The 17,985-nt window shown below is 42.0% G+C and overlaps 1 protein-coding gene across 1 annotated transcript in view; it reads left to right on the forward strand.

The window, feature by feature from the left end:
* WWC1 (WW and C2 domain containing 1) overlaps positions 1 to 17,985 on the forward strand; it is a 161,762-nt gene that overhangs the window by 133,618 nt on the left and 10,159 nt on the right. The window contains exons 13-20 of the mRNA XM_015407306.1: positions 3,505 to 3,613; positions 4,529 to 4,609; positions 5,736 to 5,822; positions 8,873 to 9,065; positions 11,244 to 11,396; positions 11,662 to 11,762; positions 16,038 to 16,188; positions 17,983 to 17,985. The exon at positions 17,983 to 17,985 is cut by the window's right edge and continues 177 nt beyond it. Of these exons, the coding sequence (XP_015262792.1) occupies positions 3,505 to 3,613; positions 4,529 to 4,609; positions 5,736 to 5,822; positions 8,873 to 9,065; positions 11,244 to 11,396; positions 11,662 to 11,762; positions 16,038 to 16,188; positions 17,983 to 17,985 (878 nt within the window). The remainder of the gene's footprint in view (positions 1 to 3,504; positions 3,614 to 4,528; positions 4,610 to 5,735; positions 5,823 to 8,872; positions 9,066 to 11,243; positions 11,397 to 11,661; positions 11,763 to 16,037; positions 16,189 to 17,982) is intronic.

Genomic DNA, 17,985 nt, shown 5'->3' on the forward strand with positions numbered 1-17,985 from the left:
ATAGTTGTGAATGGTTGTGTGAGTGTATGAATATTGTTGCAGATCACCGAAATGATTGCATCTTAATTTCGTTGTACTATGTACAATGACAATAAAGTATTCAATTTTGCAATGCCACAGTCAGCTCCAGGTCTTGTTTTTACTGACTGGATAGAGCTTCTCCATCTCTGACTGCAAATGACATATCAATCTGATTTTGGTGTTGCCCATCTGGTGATGTCCATGTGTAGTCGCCTCTTAGGTTGTTCGGTATGACCAGCGTGTTCTATTGACAAAACTCTGTTAACCTTTGTCTGGCTTCATTTTGTTCTCCAAGGCCAAACTTGTCCATTATTCTGGTTACCTTTTGACTTCCTACTTTAGCAGTCCAGTCCCCTTGGATGATAAGGACATCTTTTTTTGGTGTTAGTTCTATGAGGTGTTGTAGGTCTTCAAAGAACCGGTTCACTTCAGCCTCTTCTGCATCAGTGGTTGGGACATAGACTTGGCTTACTGTGATGTTGAATGGTTTGCCTTGGATTTGGATCAAGATCATTCTGTCATTTTTGAGATTGTATCCCATGACTGCCTTTTTCACTATCTTGTTGACTATAAAGGCCACACCATTTTTTCTACGGGATTCTTGGCCACAGTAGTAGATGTAGTGGTCCTCTGAGTTAAATTCACCCATTCCGGTCCACTTTAGTTCACTGATTCCCAAGATGTCGATGTTCAGTCTTGCCATCTCATTTTTTACCACATCAACTTACCTTGATTCATAGATCTTACATTCCTGGTTCCTATGCAGTATTGCTCTTTTCAGCATCAGACTTTCCTTTCACCATCGGACACATCCACAACTGAACATCCTTTTGGCTTTGGCCCAGCTGCCTCATTCTTTCTGGGGTTACTTGTACTTGCCCTCTGCTCTCCCCAGTAGCATATTGGACACCTTCCAACCTGAGGGGCTCATCTTCTGACATCATATCTTGTAGCCTTTTGTTACTGTCCATGGGGTTTTCTTGGCAAAGATACTGTAGTGGGTTGCCATTTCCTTCTCCAATGGATCACGCTTGGTCTGAGTTCTCCACTGTGGCCTGTCTGTCCTGGGTGGCCCTCCACAGCATAGGTCATAGCCTCATTGAACCACGCAAGCCCCCTTGTGACGTCAAGGCAGCGATCCATGAGAGAGGACCTTGTGTTAGTCATATTTTTTCAGCTTAACGTTTTTCACAGAATTGTTGTGAGGGTAAAATACAGAGGGGAGTATCATTTATACTGCCCTGAGCTTCTTTGAAGGAAGGGCAGATAAAAATGTGTTAGATAAAACAGGGAGATCTTTAGCATTCTGTGTTAGTGTTGATAGAACTGCTGTAGAAAAATGTAACATTAATTTTCAAAACAGTGTATACTCTTATGAATATATTAAAAAGCCACTGAAGAGTCAACATCATCTAAGCTCTTGTTGTTAACCAAAAGCACACATAGGTTTCCAGATACATAACATTTAACCTTCTTATACTCCACTTTCCATCCATCAGCATCTAACCAGCAGACAAATTGTCTGGGTATATTCACTTGTTTTTTTAAGTCACTTTATGGGGAATCTCTGTCTGAAAGACTGAAAAACAAGGTGACCGTATGCTTTTACCATGTCAGCTTGTTTGTGTCTTGCTGACAGACCAGTAACATTGAAATTTGTACTGTGTAGTAATTTTTTTCAGGTAATACAATTTCACAGATTATATAAATCCTCCTACACATGTATAGTTGCTCTCCTATGAAAGGGCACTGTAGAATTTTTGTTAATATTTCTGAGACTGGTTTGCTAACAAGATGACCTATTTATAGTAATATAAGAGTTTGACAAAGGTAACTGTAATTAGTTATAATATGGGGAAGGCACTGACATTATTTTTCTGCAATTTTTTTTTACTGTAAGCTGAGTTTTTCTTTCCTGCTCCAGATGCAGTGGTCACATTTGTTATTGGAGTATGGAGTGGTTATTTTTCCCATTAGATCTTGGTGGTAATTAGTTTTACCTTTCCTTGGATCTTTGGGAAATGGCTGAGGCTGTTAAAGTGAAAGCTAAGGCACTAATCAGATTAAGTGATTTAGGGTTGTTGTTCAGTCAGCAGACAAAATAATCACCACAGGTAGTTTATTTTAGGGCAGTAATGAGGAAAGCGTCCACTCCCTGGACTCTGCTCACACTGCTCAGAGTAGTGGAAAAGCTACCTGATTTAGTTACATTGTGGTCTCCTGGGGTCATGTGTTCTCACATGCTCTTGTAAGTAGAATTAAATAGCATGTCCTCAAACTTTTCTGCCTGCCACCCCCCTCCTTTTAAAAAGATATGCTTTGCAAAGCCTCTGCTGCTCTCCAGTTCAAATATCCTGTGTCCTGTATAAATAACTGAATAGTGAAATGCAACTGAATGCAGTCCAAACCTATGACGTGGACATTTTAAAAAATATAGGCGGAGTACAGAAACTGTTTTATTGGCTTAATTGTGGTCATATTTCTCAGCTTTTCTTGAAACAGTATGAAGGTTGCTTCCTTGCACAACTGAAATATAGTGCTTCTAGAGGTTCCAAGAGCTGTGTTCTTTAAAAAGGGTACCTTTTTATTGCAATGGGAGACTTGAGGGCTGAGAAAATATCACTGCCTTTTATGTCCATGATGTCACAGAAGCCAGGACTGGATTTAGGGATGGTTTGCAGGTGACATTTATTTCTAGAAAAGGAGTCTGGTAGCACCTTAAAGACTAACAAAATATGCGGCAGGTTATGAGCTTTCGTGAGCTCATACCCTGCCACATATTTTGTTAGTCTTTAAGGTGCTACCGGACTTTTGCTCTTTTCTTCTGCTACAGACAGACTAACACAGCTACCCATCTTCATTTATTTCTAGTATACATCACTGGGGCATTTGGGACCATTCAGCTCTCAGTGGGTCACAAGTTATGCAGGCGTAGTTAAGTCTGTTCTGTTTCCTGCTCTTTCCTGGGCTTGTTGTGTACAATCTTTGGCTCCTGATTTTGAAACCTATTAAGCTGTAGGGAGATGTTTCATTTTGGGTTAGACCATTATTGCATCTCATTCTACATTATCCATCTTGACTGGCAGCATCCTTCAAAGGTTTCAGGCAGTTCTTTCAGATCCCTTCTAGCTGATATCTGGGTTTTTTTTTAAAACTAGAAAATTCAGGGGTTGAATGCGAAGCATGTGCTATACCTTTCAGCCAGGATCCCTTCCCACATTGAATTCCTTCAGGTTATATTATTGACATCAACAATAAGGATGCTTATAGTGCTGAAGACAAGAACACATCTTGTTTTCATCATACTACCACTTAATTTCAACATGGGTCTTTGTTGTAGATGCTGTTTTTAAAAAATAACTATGAGCTAAATAAAATGTGCTATGTGGTAACATTCAAAAAAATGGGTGGGGGAGTAATTTAGTCTTAAGCGTGCTGATGCTGCTAACTTAAGTTTTGATTTTCTTCCTTGTGCTTTTGCAGGTGTAAATACAGTTGAAGGGGCTGCACTGAAAGTAGCATCTGTATCAGCTGCAGTGTCAGATGAATCTGTTGCTGGAGATAGTGGAGTGTATGAAGCATCTGCCCAAAGGTAATCTAACCTGCCTAAACTTGTGTATATATAAGCCAGATCAGCCAGACATCATACTCACCATCCACGGGGATTTCCCCCCCTGCCCCCTTCCAAGTATTGTACTGGGAGGGAGGGAGATCAGTAGTGGGCTTAGCACTGAGAACGCTTTCCCCAGCTGCTGGCCTACTCATCCTGGGAAGAGCTAAATGTCCATAGTGGAAGATCCTGCAGGTAAATGAGCATGAGTTTCCTTTCAATCATCCTAGAGTAAAGGAGAGTCCATACTCGAAACTCAACTTTCTTGAAAGCGTAATTTGTGGGCATAATATTGAAGGGCCGGTTCAGGCACCGTTTTTTGTATGTGTGTTGCAAAAAGAGTGAAAGACTGCCCATTTGAGCATACTTTCTTTCTTTCTTTCTTTTTTTGAGAAACTGAACTGTGACAAAGAGTATCTTGACCTAGCAACTCCTATATTCTGTTGTAGCAATCTGGTGGTGTTATATATCCAGCCTTAAAAATATTTTCTCATGTTAGACTTTCCCTCCCAGTCTCCAGTTTGGTGTAGTGGTTAAGTGTGCAGACTCTAATCTGGGAGAACCAGGTTTGATTCCCCACTCCTCCACTTGCACCTGCTGAATGACCTTGGGCAAGCCATAGTTATGGCACAGCTGTTCTTGAAAAAGAGCAATTTCTGTCACTCAGCCCCACCTACCTCACAGGGTGTCTGTTGTGGGGAGGGGAAGGGAAAGGAGTTTGTAAGCCACTCTGAAACTCCTTTGGGTAGTGAAGGGTGGGGTATAAATCCAATCTCTTCTCTTCTTCTTCTTTCTTCCTCACAAATTAGCTGTAGTAATGGAAGAAACCCCTTCTGCACTGCTTTTCCTCTGTCTTATTGATGGGATACCAATTTCAATATTTTTTTTTCTTTTCAGATCCTGTATGTCAGAACCTGTTCTGTTTGACGGTGAAGATGCAGAAATAGCTGGCACTGCTAAAGTTCAAATTGCAATGAAGTAAGCTTGGTAGTTTCTCTTTTTTTTTAAGCTGGCATCCTAATTAAGGTTCAACATTCATATCACTCTCAGAATTCCACAGTTAAGAAGGGTTCATCTGCCCATTAATCTCTGATTTTGTATCTATTTATTTCCTTCACTATATTTTCTTCCAGAATTAAACCCAAACAAATGGTGACCATCTAAACTAAGCTTAGTATTCCAGTTTGGTCCTTGTAGCTATTAAACACATTTATTGTGCTGCATGGCATTTGCTGCTCACTTCCTACCTATATGTATGGACTAGTAACTTCCATTTCAGTGTTTCTGAAGAAGTGTGCATGTACATGAAAGATTATACCTTGAATAAAACTGTTGGTCTTAAAGGTGCCACTGGACTCAAACTTTGTTCTATCACTTCCTTCAGTTGAACTGATGACAATAAGGCACTAAAATGCATATGGGTTTCACTATGTGTAATGTAAATGGAGATAATTGCTAATTTGGTGATAACGCCTCAGTGCCTTATTACTTCAGCAGTGCATAACTGTTTGCATATTTTGATTAGCTAGTTAGTAGTTTGGCAAAGAAAGGAGCTGTGTTCAGAAGGGAAGTGAAAATTCTTACATGGGGAGATATTATAACCCATAAAGATGAACATGCCATAATCCAATGTTCATGGAATCCATAATAAAGTAAACCCCCTTTGTCCATTTTTTTCAGTTAAATTCCAGTAGGTTGGATTCTACCAGTGGGGAGGAAGGACCCTCTTGACCACTGAAAACACTACACCAGGAGTTCTGTAATATGCATGAACAAAAGCCACAAAGGACAGGGACTGAAGAAAGGAGGAAAATAGGGCACTGTTGCAGAAACAGCAATAGCAAAAGTTGGTAGGATCCATTCCAATTAATTTAGTGAAACATTCTTTGTGAAACTTGTGCATAGGATTGTAGCCAAGCGCATCAGTCCCATGTATATGTATTTGGAAGTATACTGTTCAGTTGCCCTAGGTAAGTATGGATAGGATTATATCCCTTAGTACATGCAAAGCCTACAAGTCTGAAAATGTTTCAATACATGAAAAACTACTTTGAGATTTGTTTTATTGTGCTTACAGTTTTATTCTGTTGGTTTTCCAATTCAGGTACAATGAAAAAAACAAACAGTTTGCAATATTAGTTGCCCATCTGAATAACGTGTCTGCTCTCCTGCCACAGCAAGACCAGAAAGTGTAAGTGGAATAACTCCAATACTCCTGTGTGCTGTTGAAGAATCATCGTGTATCTCCTTTTTAGATAATTTATTTAGGCAATGCAGCATGCCCCAATTTTTATCTCACATCAGCAATCCATTTTGAGGTTTTTTTGTAAACATTTTTATTATAATAATAACATTAACCATATAACAAGTTGTACAAGTTACAGAATATTCCTAGACTCATCATTTGTATAAACATTTTATTATTATATAACAGCAGGTTTACCTTATTTATTAAACACTAGGAATAAGGCACGTTGTGGAAATAAATACAACGAGCTCTAGAAAGAGGCTCTGTGCGGGTGCCCTGGCCTCGAGCACTCAGCATCAATTTGCTGTGGGGACCTCAGCAGGGTATAATGACACAGAATCCACTGTTTTCTCCAGGGGAACTGATCTCTGCCATCTGAAGAGAAGTTGTAATTCTGAGTGATCTAGCCCTCTCCTAGAGATTGGCAACAATGGTTCCCCGGGAGGAAAAATACAGTCTTTCTCCGCAGTGGGGACCAAAGCAGCTTACATCATTCTCCTCTCCCCATTTTGATCTGCACAACAACCCTATGAGGTAGGTTAGGCTGAAAGTCTGTAACTGAAACACAGCAAGAACCTGGGTCTGGCAGACCCTGCTCTGAAGCACTAACTGCTATGCCACACTGGCTGTGGTATTGCCTGGTATCACAACTGAACTCCAGACAACAGCTCGCTCTCTCACCCTGGGAAAAAATAACTGCTTTGGAGGGTGGACTCTATGGCTTTCTGTTCAGCTGAGGCCTCTCCCCTCCATACTCTGGCTTCTGTAGACTCTACCACAAAATCTCCAGGAATTTCCCAACCTGAAGCTGACAACCCTAGTCAGGACTGGCCCCAGTGAGTTCCCCACAAAGGCTAAAGTAGACCTGGAAAAGGCCTCCCCCCCCACTTTTTTACTGACAGAACCAAGCTTTGTTGCCTAGCAACAGCCACTTAAGGGAAAGTGAGCCACACAGCTGGAGGAGAAGAATGGTTTGATGGCTACTGGCCCACCTCAGTAGCCAACCAGCCATGGAGGAGCCAAGCAGGAGAGGCGTCTTTGTCAGGAGACAGCCATTTTGGCAGTTTATTCTGACAGGGAACAGTGGCCAGGTGGCCATGCTGGCAGTGGGCAAGACAGAGAAGTGGATCCAGCCCTCAGCCAATGGCATGTGAGTACGCTTGAGTGGTGGTTGACAGGCCAATGGTTGATGGAGTGCACAGCACAGCCAATGGGAGAGCTGGAAAGTGTCAATATGCCAGATTCTTTTTATAGTCTAATCAGTGATATTACCAAAGATGCATTTTGTCTATTGTGTCAGGAATTTCTTCCCATTTTGAGTTTTACAGCCACCTGTACAAATAGATATATTCTTAAATGTTTGTAAAGAAATGCTTTGAGAAGGAGACTAGCTAGCCACCAAATGGTAGAAGAATGCTGCAGCGTAGCTGAGGGTGGTGGAGCATTGAAATATTTCCTTAACTGTGATAAGTGTCTGTGTTTGCAGATTCACAATCTTGTGGACACTTTATTCAGAATGTAATTAATTACCTAGGTAATGGCTTACCAGCTTTCTTACCTCCACTGTGATTTCGTACTTACTGCAGTGCCAAAATAAACTCTGTTCTTTGAGAACAAGAAGTATATTTCTTTTGCCCTAAACCTTAGTCAAGAATACTTACTCAGAACTAGCACTTTATATACATAGAAACTATACTAAGTGTCAGCCTCCTGAGCTACTGAGACATGAATATTAAAGGAGATGACTCTGATACCTGTTAAGTTCCTAACCCATAAATGTAATTGTGTGGGTTGCTACAGTATAGGTTTTTAAGGCATATATGTAATAATTTAATGAAAGAAATGTGTATTATATACATGCATTTATCAGGGGGATAGGAGAATTAGTAGTTCTCTATTGAAGGTACGCTGGGCATAACCACAGTTTTATTGGTGTGTTACATTGGGGCATCCGTGGAAGTTTTCTAATTGTTCTTTAAGAAACTACTTCCTGTAAACTGGTCAAAGAGTGCCTTGCAGGCCAATCAAATTGAAAACGAATACTGGTGAAACCACTACTGGATAAAAACAGAGTAAGGTGATCGGGGGGGGGGATCAACTAAAACCCGTCAAATAAAATTCCTTTTATCTGGTGCTTAATGAACAGTAAAGTAATGACCAGGAGAACTTTGAGGGAAGAAGCATTGCACAAATGGGGTACCCACAACTGGGCCTGAGACAAATTGAATTTCTTCTGAAATTCACTTCTGTGTTCCAGTAACCACCATAAATTTGCAATAAGATCTCTAGTGCTTCTTCCATTTCTGCATCCAGCTTGAACATCTGGCATTTCTTGTTCCATATATGGTAACAGTCTTTAAGATTTTGAGCATCAATTTACTCACGTGGGAAATTATTGCAATGGATCGATAGTTGCTGCAGTCTCTGGCATCTCCTGTTTTTTGGAATTGGAATATAGATTAAGTGTTTCCACTCTGTGGGCCACTGTTTTGTTTTCCAGTACAATTAACAAAGATTAACAAAACCACAAAAAACAACTGTGAGCTGAATTTCCCACAGAATATTCACACAGAATATTCACTTCATTTAAAGTGAAATGCATCTGTTGTCTGAAGTAAATCACCATTGTTTTGTTTTCCATATTTATTGGCATTCTGCAGTTCTTTGTTGCAGTTCTTAGGCAAGTCTGATACCTTCAACTTCATGCTAAATGGTACACTATTAATAGCTTTTGGAGGTTTCGGCTTGCTATTTCTGTATAATAAAAAAAAGTTTCCACTTTTTAACAGATAATGTAAGATATCCCCACATAATCAATAACCTGTAGAGAATAGAGGAACATGTTTTAGTTATTATTTGGTATTAGTCATCTCTTACCTATGCTATGCTGATGAACATGCAAGGAATCTTGTGCTGAGGTGCAGTACTCTCCATACTCAGTAAGTCTGTAAAGCAAGTCATGCTGATTTAAACTATCTTTGTTTTTTCAACAGGAGCATTCGGCTGGCTGTTCTTCCTTGTTCTGAAAGCACAAGCTGTTTGTTTCGCACCGGACTGATGGAGGCATCAGACAATCTTACATTCAATGAATTATTTTGTGTTGCAATCTCCTACTCCGCTTTACGACAGAAGACTTTGAGGGTTGATGTCTGTGCTGTGGATAACTGCCATCTTGAGGAGTGCTTGGTTAGTGTTCCCTTCTGTTGTATCTATAGTGTTAAGTCTAAATAAGTAGATTAAGTAGAGCTATAGCTATTGACAATATATCTTCTCCATGTAAGCCATAACAATTCCACTGGCAGACTTCTTTAACAGGATTTTACTTCTACTACATTGATATTACCAGTTTGACTCTGAACACTTGTCTTATGAGCTTGCACACTTAGGGTTAGTTGTGACTCAATCCTTGCACCCACACACACCCCATATTTGTGGTGTAACCATTGATGACACAGCTAACAGTATTCAGTATTGGGACAAAAAAATCCCAACTTCAAGTACAGGTTGATGGGGTTTGAACTTGCTGAGACTGAGAGGGGGAAAGATCTTGGGGTCGTAATGGATAGCTCAATGAAAAAGTCAACCCAGTGTGCTGCAGTGGTGAAAAAGGCAACCTCTATTTTAGGGATTATTAGGCAAGGGAGTTGAGAATAAAATGGCTAATATTGTAATTCCCCTGTATAGATCTACTAGCCTGATACCCGTGCTTCGCTGTGGTATTTAACTTCCATAAATACAGTTATAATACTGATGATATACAGTTTGAAATGTAACATTTGTTGTAGGAATTCTAATGGAGAAAATTGTAGTGTAAAAAATGAAGTGAGACGTATGTAGGTTTTTTTCTCTACTGAAGGACCCCTCTGTAGACTGCTGGGGCTGGCTCCCTCGTGGCTTTAAGCACCCTGAAACCGCTGCTGCACCTGACAGACAACCGCCTGTTAGGTGTAGGAGGTGGGATGAGTGTGTTGGAAGCCATCAGAGAGACTGGGCCAGCAGCATTGCTAAGGTGATCCTGCTGGGGCGGTGTCCCTGATGGATTAAAGTACCCTGGTCCTGCTCCTACACCTGACAGACACTCGCCTGTCTGGTGTTGGGGGGGATTATGTTTAAAGGCATCAGGCCAGCAGCAGGGCTAAGGCAATCTTGCTGAGCAAACCTTCCCTGCGGCTGTAAGCATCCCACCTCCTTTCCTACACCTGACAGGCAGCTGCCTGTCCAGTGTAGGAGGGGGAAGGGGGAGGAGTATTAGAAGCCACTGTGGAGGCTGGGTCTGCAGGATAACTAAGGCGTTATGCCTCGTGGCTTTAAGCACCCTGCAACTGCTGCTGCACTTGACAGACAACTGCCTGTCAGATGTAGGACGGGGGGAGCATGTTTGAAGCCATAGGGAGGTTGAGCCAGCAGCTTTGCTTCACCTCACAGGCGGTTGGCCACTCCTGATTTCCTCAACTGTCATTAGCTCTCTGTAGTCCCCTGTAACTGGTTGGGTTTTTTTTACCTCAGAACACTGAGCTCTGCAGCTGACCAATCAGAGAGTGGGGGGTGCAAGGAGGCAGTAGCCTGGCAGCTGCATAGAAATCAATGGGGGGAGCACATTTTACTCAGGGGTCGAATTCCTAAAAATTCCTTCTTAGTGAGCACCTACATCATGGTAGGAGCGCTCTCCCTGAATTTGGTGTTTCTAGGTCCAGCGGTTTAGCCTGCGCATTGATTTTACGATGAGGGGACTTTCTTTTATATAGATAGATAGATGGTACAGCCTCATTTGGAATACTGTGTACCGTTTTGTGTACAGAATCCCAGAGCCAGGAGGCAACATCAGGGGAGGCCATGGCCTCTATGCCCTGTTGTTGGCTGTCCAGAGGAACTTGTTGGCCATTGTGTGAGACAGGATGCTGGACTAGATGGAGTATTGGTCTGATCCAGCAGGGCTGTTCTTATGTTCTTAATATATATATTGTGATTAACACATTGATTTCATAAAGACTTATAAGAACCAGTTGACATGAGTGTGAGCTCCCACATGAACATCTCAGGAGCATAAAGGATTGCCAGTGTTGTAGCAAGGCAGTACTCATACAGATGCACTGTTTGTATCACCCAATATCTCTGTGTGTGCTTTTGTTACCATGATTCCAGAGCAACTTTCTGAGCCACTGCTCTGATTGGCACAATTGTGTTGTCTCAAAAAAGGTACTCTGTGATCATGGAAATTGTAATAAATAAAAGACAAGGAGAATTGTGTATGTATTGCTCAAAGAAGTAAACTTCCAGGTTTAACCACTGAGATCCCGCTATTCAATTCCATTGTCATTTGACTACTATGATGATGCCCATTTCAGTTTTACTTTGTTTCTACAGGGTGGTGCACAAATTAGCCTTGCTGAGACGTGCAGATTGGGAGAGAGGTCAACTCGCTGGTACAACCTCCTTAGCTATAAGTATCTGCAGAGGCAAAGCAATAAAACTAAGCATGAGGATGCCTGTTCTAAACTTTCCTGTGCTGAGAAAGTGGTAAGAACTAATGATTAAAAATGTTTTTACAACCATATAATAATGCTTGGCAAGGGTCTAGAAACAATGTGCTTTTGATAGGGAATAAAACTTCAGACTTGCATGTCAGGCATGTAATTAGTACAAGAAAATGTGAAGCTTCTTTTTTAGTTGAACTGTGAGATCATTGCATTTTGCTAGCTAGGTACAATGCCAATAATGATGACCTTCAGTGAAACTCAGTGGATGTTACTGCTTCTTAATGTCCTTAACTCATTCCCTGTAGGATTCTGTATCTGTGCTGCTGGAACAGACTGCAGTTGAACTAGAAGCTGTAGAGAGAGAGTTACAAGAAAGCAGAAGCACTTTACTTACTGGTGAAAATTGGTATGTGTATCATATTGCAACACTAGTTGTACTGTTGGATTTTGTAGTCTTTATGATTCCAAGGATTATCAATTCAAAAGCATGTGTTATTAGCTGTCGTCTCCCCCCCCCCCATTACTAACTCCTGAAGCTGGGGGAAATCTCTTTGTAACAAGGTTAAAAATTAGGACTGTATAATCAAACCAACCTCCTTAAATGCATGTTGGAAGTTGAATAATATGTTGTACTTTTAATTTCTAGAAAGTATATATTGAAATTTATATTACATCATATCCAGTTAAATGTATGTCAAAACTAAGCCCAGTCCAAGCAATTGCTGTTTTTGAAAATAATTAGGTCTGAAAATAAGGCTGCTGCAAATTTTGCAGTGAATCTGTTCAGCAGATAAACTCACTTTGTTCAGCATTCATGAACAGATTCAGAATATCTTCAGATTTCAACAAGCAAGTCAAACATCTGCCAAACAGCGTTGCAGCTGCCTGTTTGTCAGAAGCTGATTTGCAGATTATATGGGAATCAGCTCCCTTAGCAAAATAGCTTTCCAATATAGCTGCAAAAGGGAGCTGTTCCTCTGTGCCAAGCCGGGCAAGGACATAGGCAATGCTTTTTATCTCTACACTGCAAAAGGAAGAGAGGAAAGAAGCCATCCTCTCCTTTTCTCTGTATCCCATCCTGAAAGCTTGGGGTGGGGAAGAGAAGGGATTTCAGCTGGTCTTCAGATCACCTTCAGCAAGCCTGGAAGCAGCAACATTTCCAGGATGGTAGGCCAAAAAAACCCAACTTCCAGCTGATCAGCTGGGAGTCTACTCCTGATCCCCCTCCCCAAAAGGTTCACTAGGTACAGAGCAGAATTTCCCCAGCAGATCAGAAGCTGACTCCCAGCTGATCCCTCATCAGCTGGGAGTCAGCTGCTGATGGCTACAGTTAGCTTGTTTCTATGATCACACAAAGATCCAAACAGGTCATTGCTTAACTGGCTGCTTGATCACTGCTTGTGAATGGGAAGTAAACCACACTAGCAGGTGTTCATAAAGTGACTTGTGTTCTCAAAAATGTTAAAGGTATGCTTTTGTTACTTTGAGGTAAATCTTGAGTACTTGCAGTTACTTCAAAATACATAAGTGTCTCCCCATTATGATCAAAAGCTCCAAATTTTTGCCTGACATACTTTGATCATCTCTCCTTATATATAATTATGGAGTGGCACTTTCCAGCTCTCCCATTGACTGTGAAATGCACACCCTCAGCCATTGGCCCATCAGCTGCCACTCAGGAGTACTCGCGTGCCATTGGCCGGGTGCTGGGCCTGCTTCTCTTCCTCGCCCACTCCCCCTTCAGCCACTGTGCCCTGTCAGAATTACTGGCAAATGGCTTTCTCTCTTGACGAAGATGCTTCTCCTGCTTGCCTACTGTGTGGGACTAACTTTCCCCTCAGTGGCTGCTGTGAGGAACTCATTGGGGCCAGTCCTGACTAGGGTTGCCAGCTCCAGGTTGGGAAATTCCTGGCTATTCTGTGTCTAAGGAAGCCAGTGTAAGGAAGCCAGAGTTTGAGGAGGGGAGAGGAGAGGCCTCAGCTGAATAGAATGCCATAGAAGCCACCGTCCAAAGCAGTTATTTTCTCCAGGGGGGGGAGAGATATGTTGTCTGGAGTTCATTTGTGATACCCAGCGATCTTCAGGCTCCACCTGGAGGTTAGCTACCCTAGGCATAGCAGTTAGCGCTTCAGAGCAGGGTCTACCAGACCCAGGTTCTTGCTGTGTAAGCTGTTATTTCGGACCACTCACCGACAGTTACCTGTGTTTGTAAGATGGCTGCCGTCTGTGGTTGTTTGTTTAAAATGTTCCCCCATAAGGTTTAATTGAGCTGTAGTTCAAGAGAGCGGCCTGCTGGGGTATCATTGGGTTGATGGGGGCTTCCTCATCTGCTGGCCTACAGTTCCCAGTCGCCCCAAGGCCAAAAAGTGCAGGAAAACAGGGACTGTCCCAAGAAGCGGGGCGGCATAAATATAGACTCCAGCCCATCCAGTCCTGACTAGGGTTGCTAGATCCAGGTAGGGAGATTCCTGCAGATTTTTTGGTAGAGTCTATGGAAACCAGGGTTTGGGGAGGGGAGAGGCCTCAGCTGAACAGAATGCCATACAGCCCACCTTCCAAAGCAGTTATTTTCTCTGGGGGGGGGAGAGATCTGTTGTCTGGAGTTCAGTTGTGATACCTGGTGATCGTCAGCTGTAGAAGCTGAGTGGGTGATTTTGGACCAGGCACAGACTTTCAGCCTCACCTACCTCACAGGGTTGCTGTGCAGGCCAAAAGGGGGAGAGGAGAATTATGTAAGCTGCTTTGGTCCCCATTGCAGAGAAAGACTACTTTTCCTCCTGGGAAACCATTGTTGCCAATCTCCAGGTGAGGGCTGTAGATCACTCAGAATTACAACTGCTCTCCAGATAGCAGAGATCACTTCCCCTGCAGAAAATGGTGGACTTTATGTCCTTATACCCTGCTGAGATGTGACGTGGCAGTCAGGGCTTCAGAGCACGGAAGAGGCTGCAGGTGTGGGGGAGATGGAAAGCTGAAGAGTGAGGGGGAAATAAAGGTAGGTTGATGATTGGCTAGGAAGGAGATATGGTTGCCAACTCCAGGTGGGAAATTCCTGGAGATTTGAGGGATGGAACCTGGAGAGAGTGAGTTCTGAGGAGGGGTGGGACCTCAGATAGGTACAATGCTATAGACTCCACCCTCCCAACCAGCCATTCCCTCCTGGGGAACCACTGTTGCCAATCTCAGGTGAGGGTGGAGATAACTCAAAATTACAACTGCTCTTCAGGTAGCAGCGATCAGTTCCTCTGGAGAAAATGGTGGACTCTGTGTCATTATACCCTTCTGAGGTCACCACAGCAAATTGACGCTGAATGCCCAAGGCCGGGGCACTCTCCCAGAGCCTCTTTCTAGGGCTCGTTGTATTTATTTCCACAACGAGCCTTATTCCTAGTGTGTGTGTATGTATGTATATATGTGTGTGTGTGTGTATATATCAAGAGCACGTGAGCAAGACAGTGAGTGCACACTGTTGTTTATTAATTGAGATCAATTCAGCTTCTTCTTTCATCCTCTGTTCTTAGACCAAGGTCTTGAATAATAAAACCGAAAAACTTATATAAAACCTATGTCTGAAAACACCTCCCTTTGACACTTCTCTATAGCCTCCAGAAATTGAGCAACAAAATAACTACATTGGGGATCAGAATCCTCTAAGGGGAATTGAACGTTTGCTCTAATGTCGCTAGAGGAAGCATAGTCCATTTATCAAGGCATGGCATAACCCATTTTAGCCTAAACTGGAGTACATAAGGACATTGCAGGAGAATATGTACAAGAGAGTCCACTGACTGGAGGGGGCAGGGACTTAACCGATATGAAAAAGGGGTCCTTAGTGGACAACCCAGCAATACTATTGAAAAGGAGTAGTTGACTCATGAATGCGTAAAGGCCTACATAACTTTGAGCTAACCAAAGGAGTCTAAATAAGAAGGGATGGAAGACCCAAATCAAGTGGATAACATGTCCTCCGAGCATCAAAATGGGTATAGCTCTTATGTCTGGCATAAATCAGTTTGGCCACAAGCTTTTTGCATTGATTTACAGAGGAAGTAAAAAGATCCTCCACCTTAAGATTTACAAGAGATAACTTCTGTTCTGTTCTGGAGCCAGGGAGCCTTATAAGAGTCCCTGAGGATTAGGCTTACTAAACTACCCTCAGGGGCCTCAAAAATAGATGAAAACAAAAATTAAAGGCACATATCCAGGGACAGTCTTCTATAGAGCTAAGACTAAATTCATAGCAAAGGGATGATGATGAAATGCACCTAGAAAGCTCTCTGATTGCCTGAAGATCAACTCAACCTATACTTCATGGAGGCCCCCATTGCACTTACACATTGTAGTCCTCTGTTAGCCTTTACATGCACATTTGTGGCAGCACCAGATGACAGTAGATTCTTGGGGAGGAGGAGATGTTATGTGTTCAGAATTTCCAGATGAATTGAACAAAAATTGAACTGGAATGTGATGCAAGACACTTAAGTGAACTACTGTTGCTTCTCTCCAGTCCCTGCCTTGCTTATTTCAGTCCATCATGTAACATACTGATGTATCTTCTAGCACTGTAGAAAACTGATATAATGTCATTGTGTCACGAATACCATTAGTGTTACCAAAGCTCTCTAGATTGGTATGTCAAATGTTCTCTGCATGTTTACAGAGAGGTTTTGTTATGTAACAGGCAAGATGAGGAAGATGGTGAACAAGAGCAAGATGGCAATAGTGAAAATGAAGTGGAAGAAGAGGAGGAAGAATTTTATGGTGATAAAGTAGTATGGGGAGCAGAAGAGACTCCATCAGCCTTCTCACCGGCAGAGTTAATAACTCTCAAGGTAAGGAGCACACAAAGGAAGCAGTGTCCTTCACAAGCAGGTGATAGCTGGAAGGACATGCTGACTTCAGCACTGTGCTGTTGCTGCAGTGCCCTTGCTTCACCTCTAATATGCTTGTTTTCTACCTGCTTGTGAATTCATTCTCATTGCTAGGCTTTCCTCATATGAGGAAATTCTAGGATGCTACCTGGCATGATCTCTCAAATTTTGAAATGTAAGAGAAAACCTGTGGAAGCTGGAAGCACTTACTATTATTGTGGGTATTTTACCCCTTGTAGCCGACAAATATCATTGCCAAGACATTGCACCACAAGGTAATACTAACTCACTTTTGCATCAGTCAGAGCTTCCACACAGGGATCATCTTACCACAGAGTAAGCTGTCAGACCTTGAACTCAATGAGATTTATTGCTATAACGTGGCCATGTAACTTTGTGCTTGGTGAATTATGCTAACAAAGTCTGTCCACTGTGAACAGTCTCAAATATATCACTGTCAGAGAAAGCAGTATATCCATACTACTCTGTCTCTACAAACAAATATCTGCATAGGCAAAGTAAGTTATGCTCATGCTTCCAAGCACAGTTATCTGTTTTACATGCAAATGCTGGAAGTTTGTGCAGCAGGCTTCTATTAATAGAGAACAAGGAGGGCCTCTAGATTCTTCCCCACACTCTTATCAGTTTCTAATTATGAAGCCTGTTCCAATTTTGTGTTAACTATTCGCAGTTGCTGCATTCTGGTCTTAGTAAAATATAAGGTTTAAAACAAGCCACAGTGTTGTGTCTTAGACCTTGTTCATAATTATTCAGCACTTATATATCTGACTAGAAATAATGCCCGTTGTGGAAATAAATACAACGAGATCTAGAAAGAGGCTCTGGGAGAGTGCTCTGGCTTTGGGCAAACAGTGTCAGTCTGCTTTTAAAACATGAACCTGGGACCTGCACACCACCAGAATACAGCAGGTTCCATATGCAACTGACATTCCAACTGCCTTGCGGGGGGGGAGTTTGAGGTGTGGAATGGAGTGAAGTCCAATCAGCTTCCATATGCAAAAGACCAGGTTGTCGCAGCAGTTGTGGTGTGGGCGGGACCCGGGCTTTGCCTTCTGATTGGTGGCGATATATGCTGAGGAGCAGTGCCATCAGCCATACACTAAGGGAGTGCATTTTAGAATTAGAACTTTGGCACCCACTATTCAATTATATATAAGGAGAGATTAGTGATCCATAATATTGATTTGGATTTTTTTCAGAAGGGAAGCATTTCGTTTATAAATTAGTTATAGTATTGCTTTAATAAGCATAATGCAGACCAGAAGCCAGCCTACAACAGAATCCCTATGAATTAAGTACTGATTACATTTTAAAGGCCTTAAACATTCATAAACCGTTGAAGTTAATGAGTTGAGGCTTAATCACACATAACTTAGTATGTTTTATGATTATAGTAGTTTGTGTCTCCTGCATTTTTGTTCAGTTTTTTCAATACTTTTAAAAGGTGTTTTATCATTTAAAATTTCGTGGAAACAATAAATGTTTTGAATGTGCCATAGTGGTGTTCTGTGATTTTGATATGTACCATAACAACTGCCCCCAAAAAAGCTGTAGAAATCACCTTTAGGTTTTAAGTTTAGTTTATATCTCTTGAGTATTCATGGGTCTAATGCATAATATTGAATTTTACTGTTAGATTTTGAATTGCTGTTCTTTTAGACTTGTGGTACTTTGGTAGAGCAAGTTACATTGAAGCATCTTTTCTCTCTCCCCCCCCCCCCCAGGGGGATAAAGAGA

This window comes from Gekko japonicus, unplaced genomic scaffold (genome assembly GCF_001447785.1).
Source record: "Gekko japonicus isolate JY-2015 unplaced genomic scaffold, Gekko_japonicus_V1.1 scaffold189, whole genome shotgun sequence".
Lineage (NCBI taxonomy): Eukaryota > Metazoa > Chordata > Lepidosauria > Squamata > Gekkonidae > Gekko > Gekko japonicus.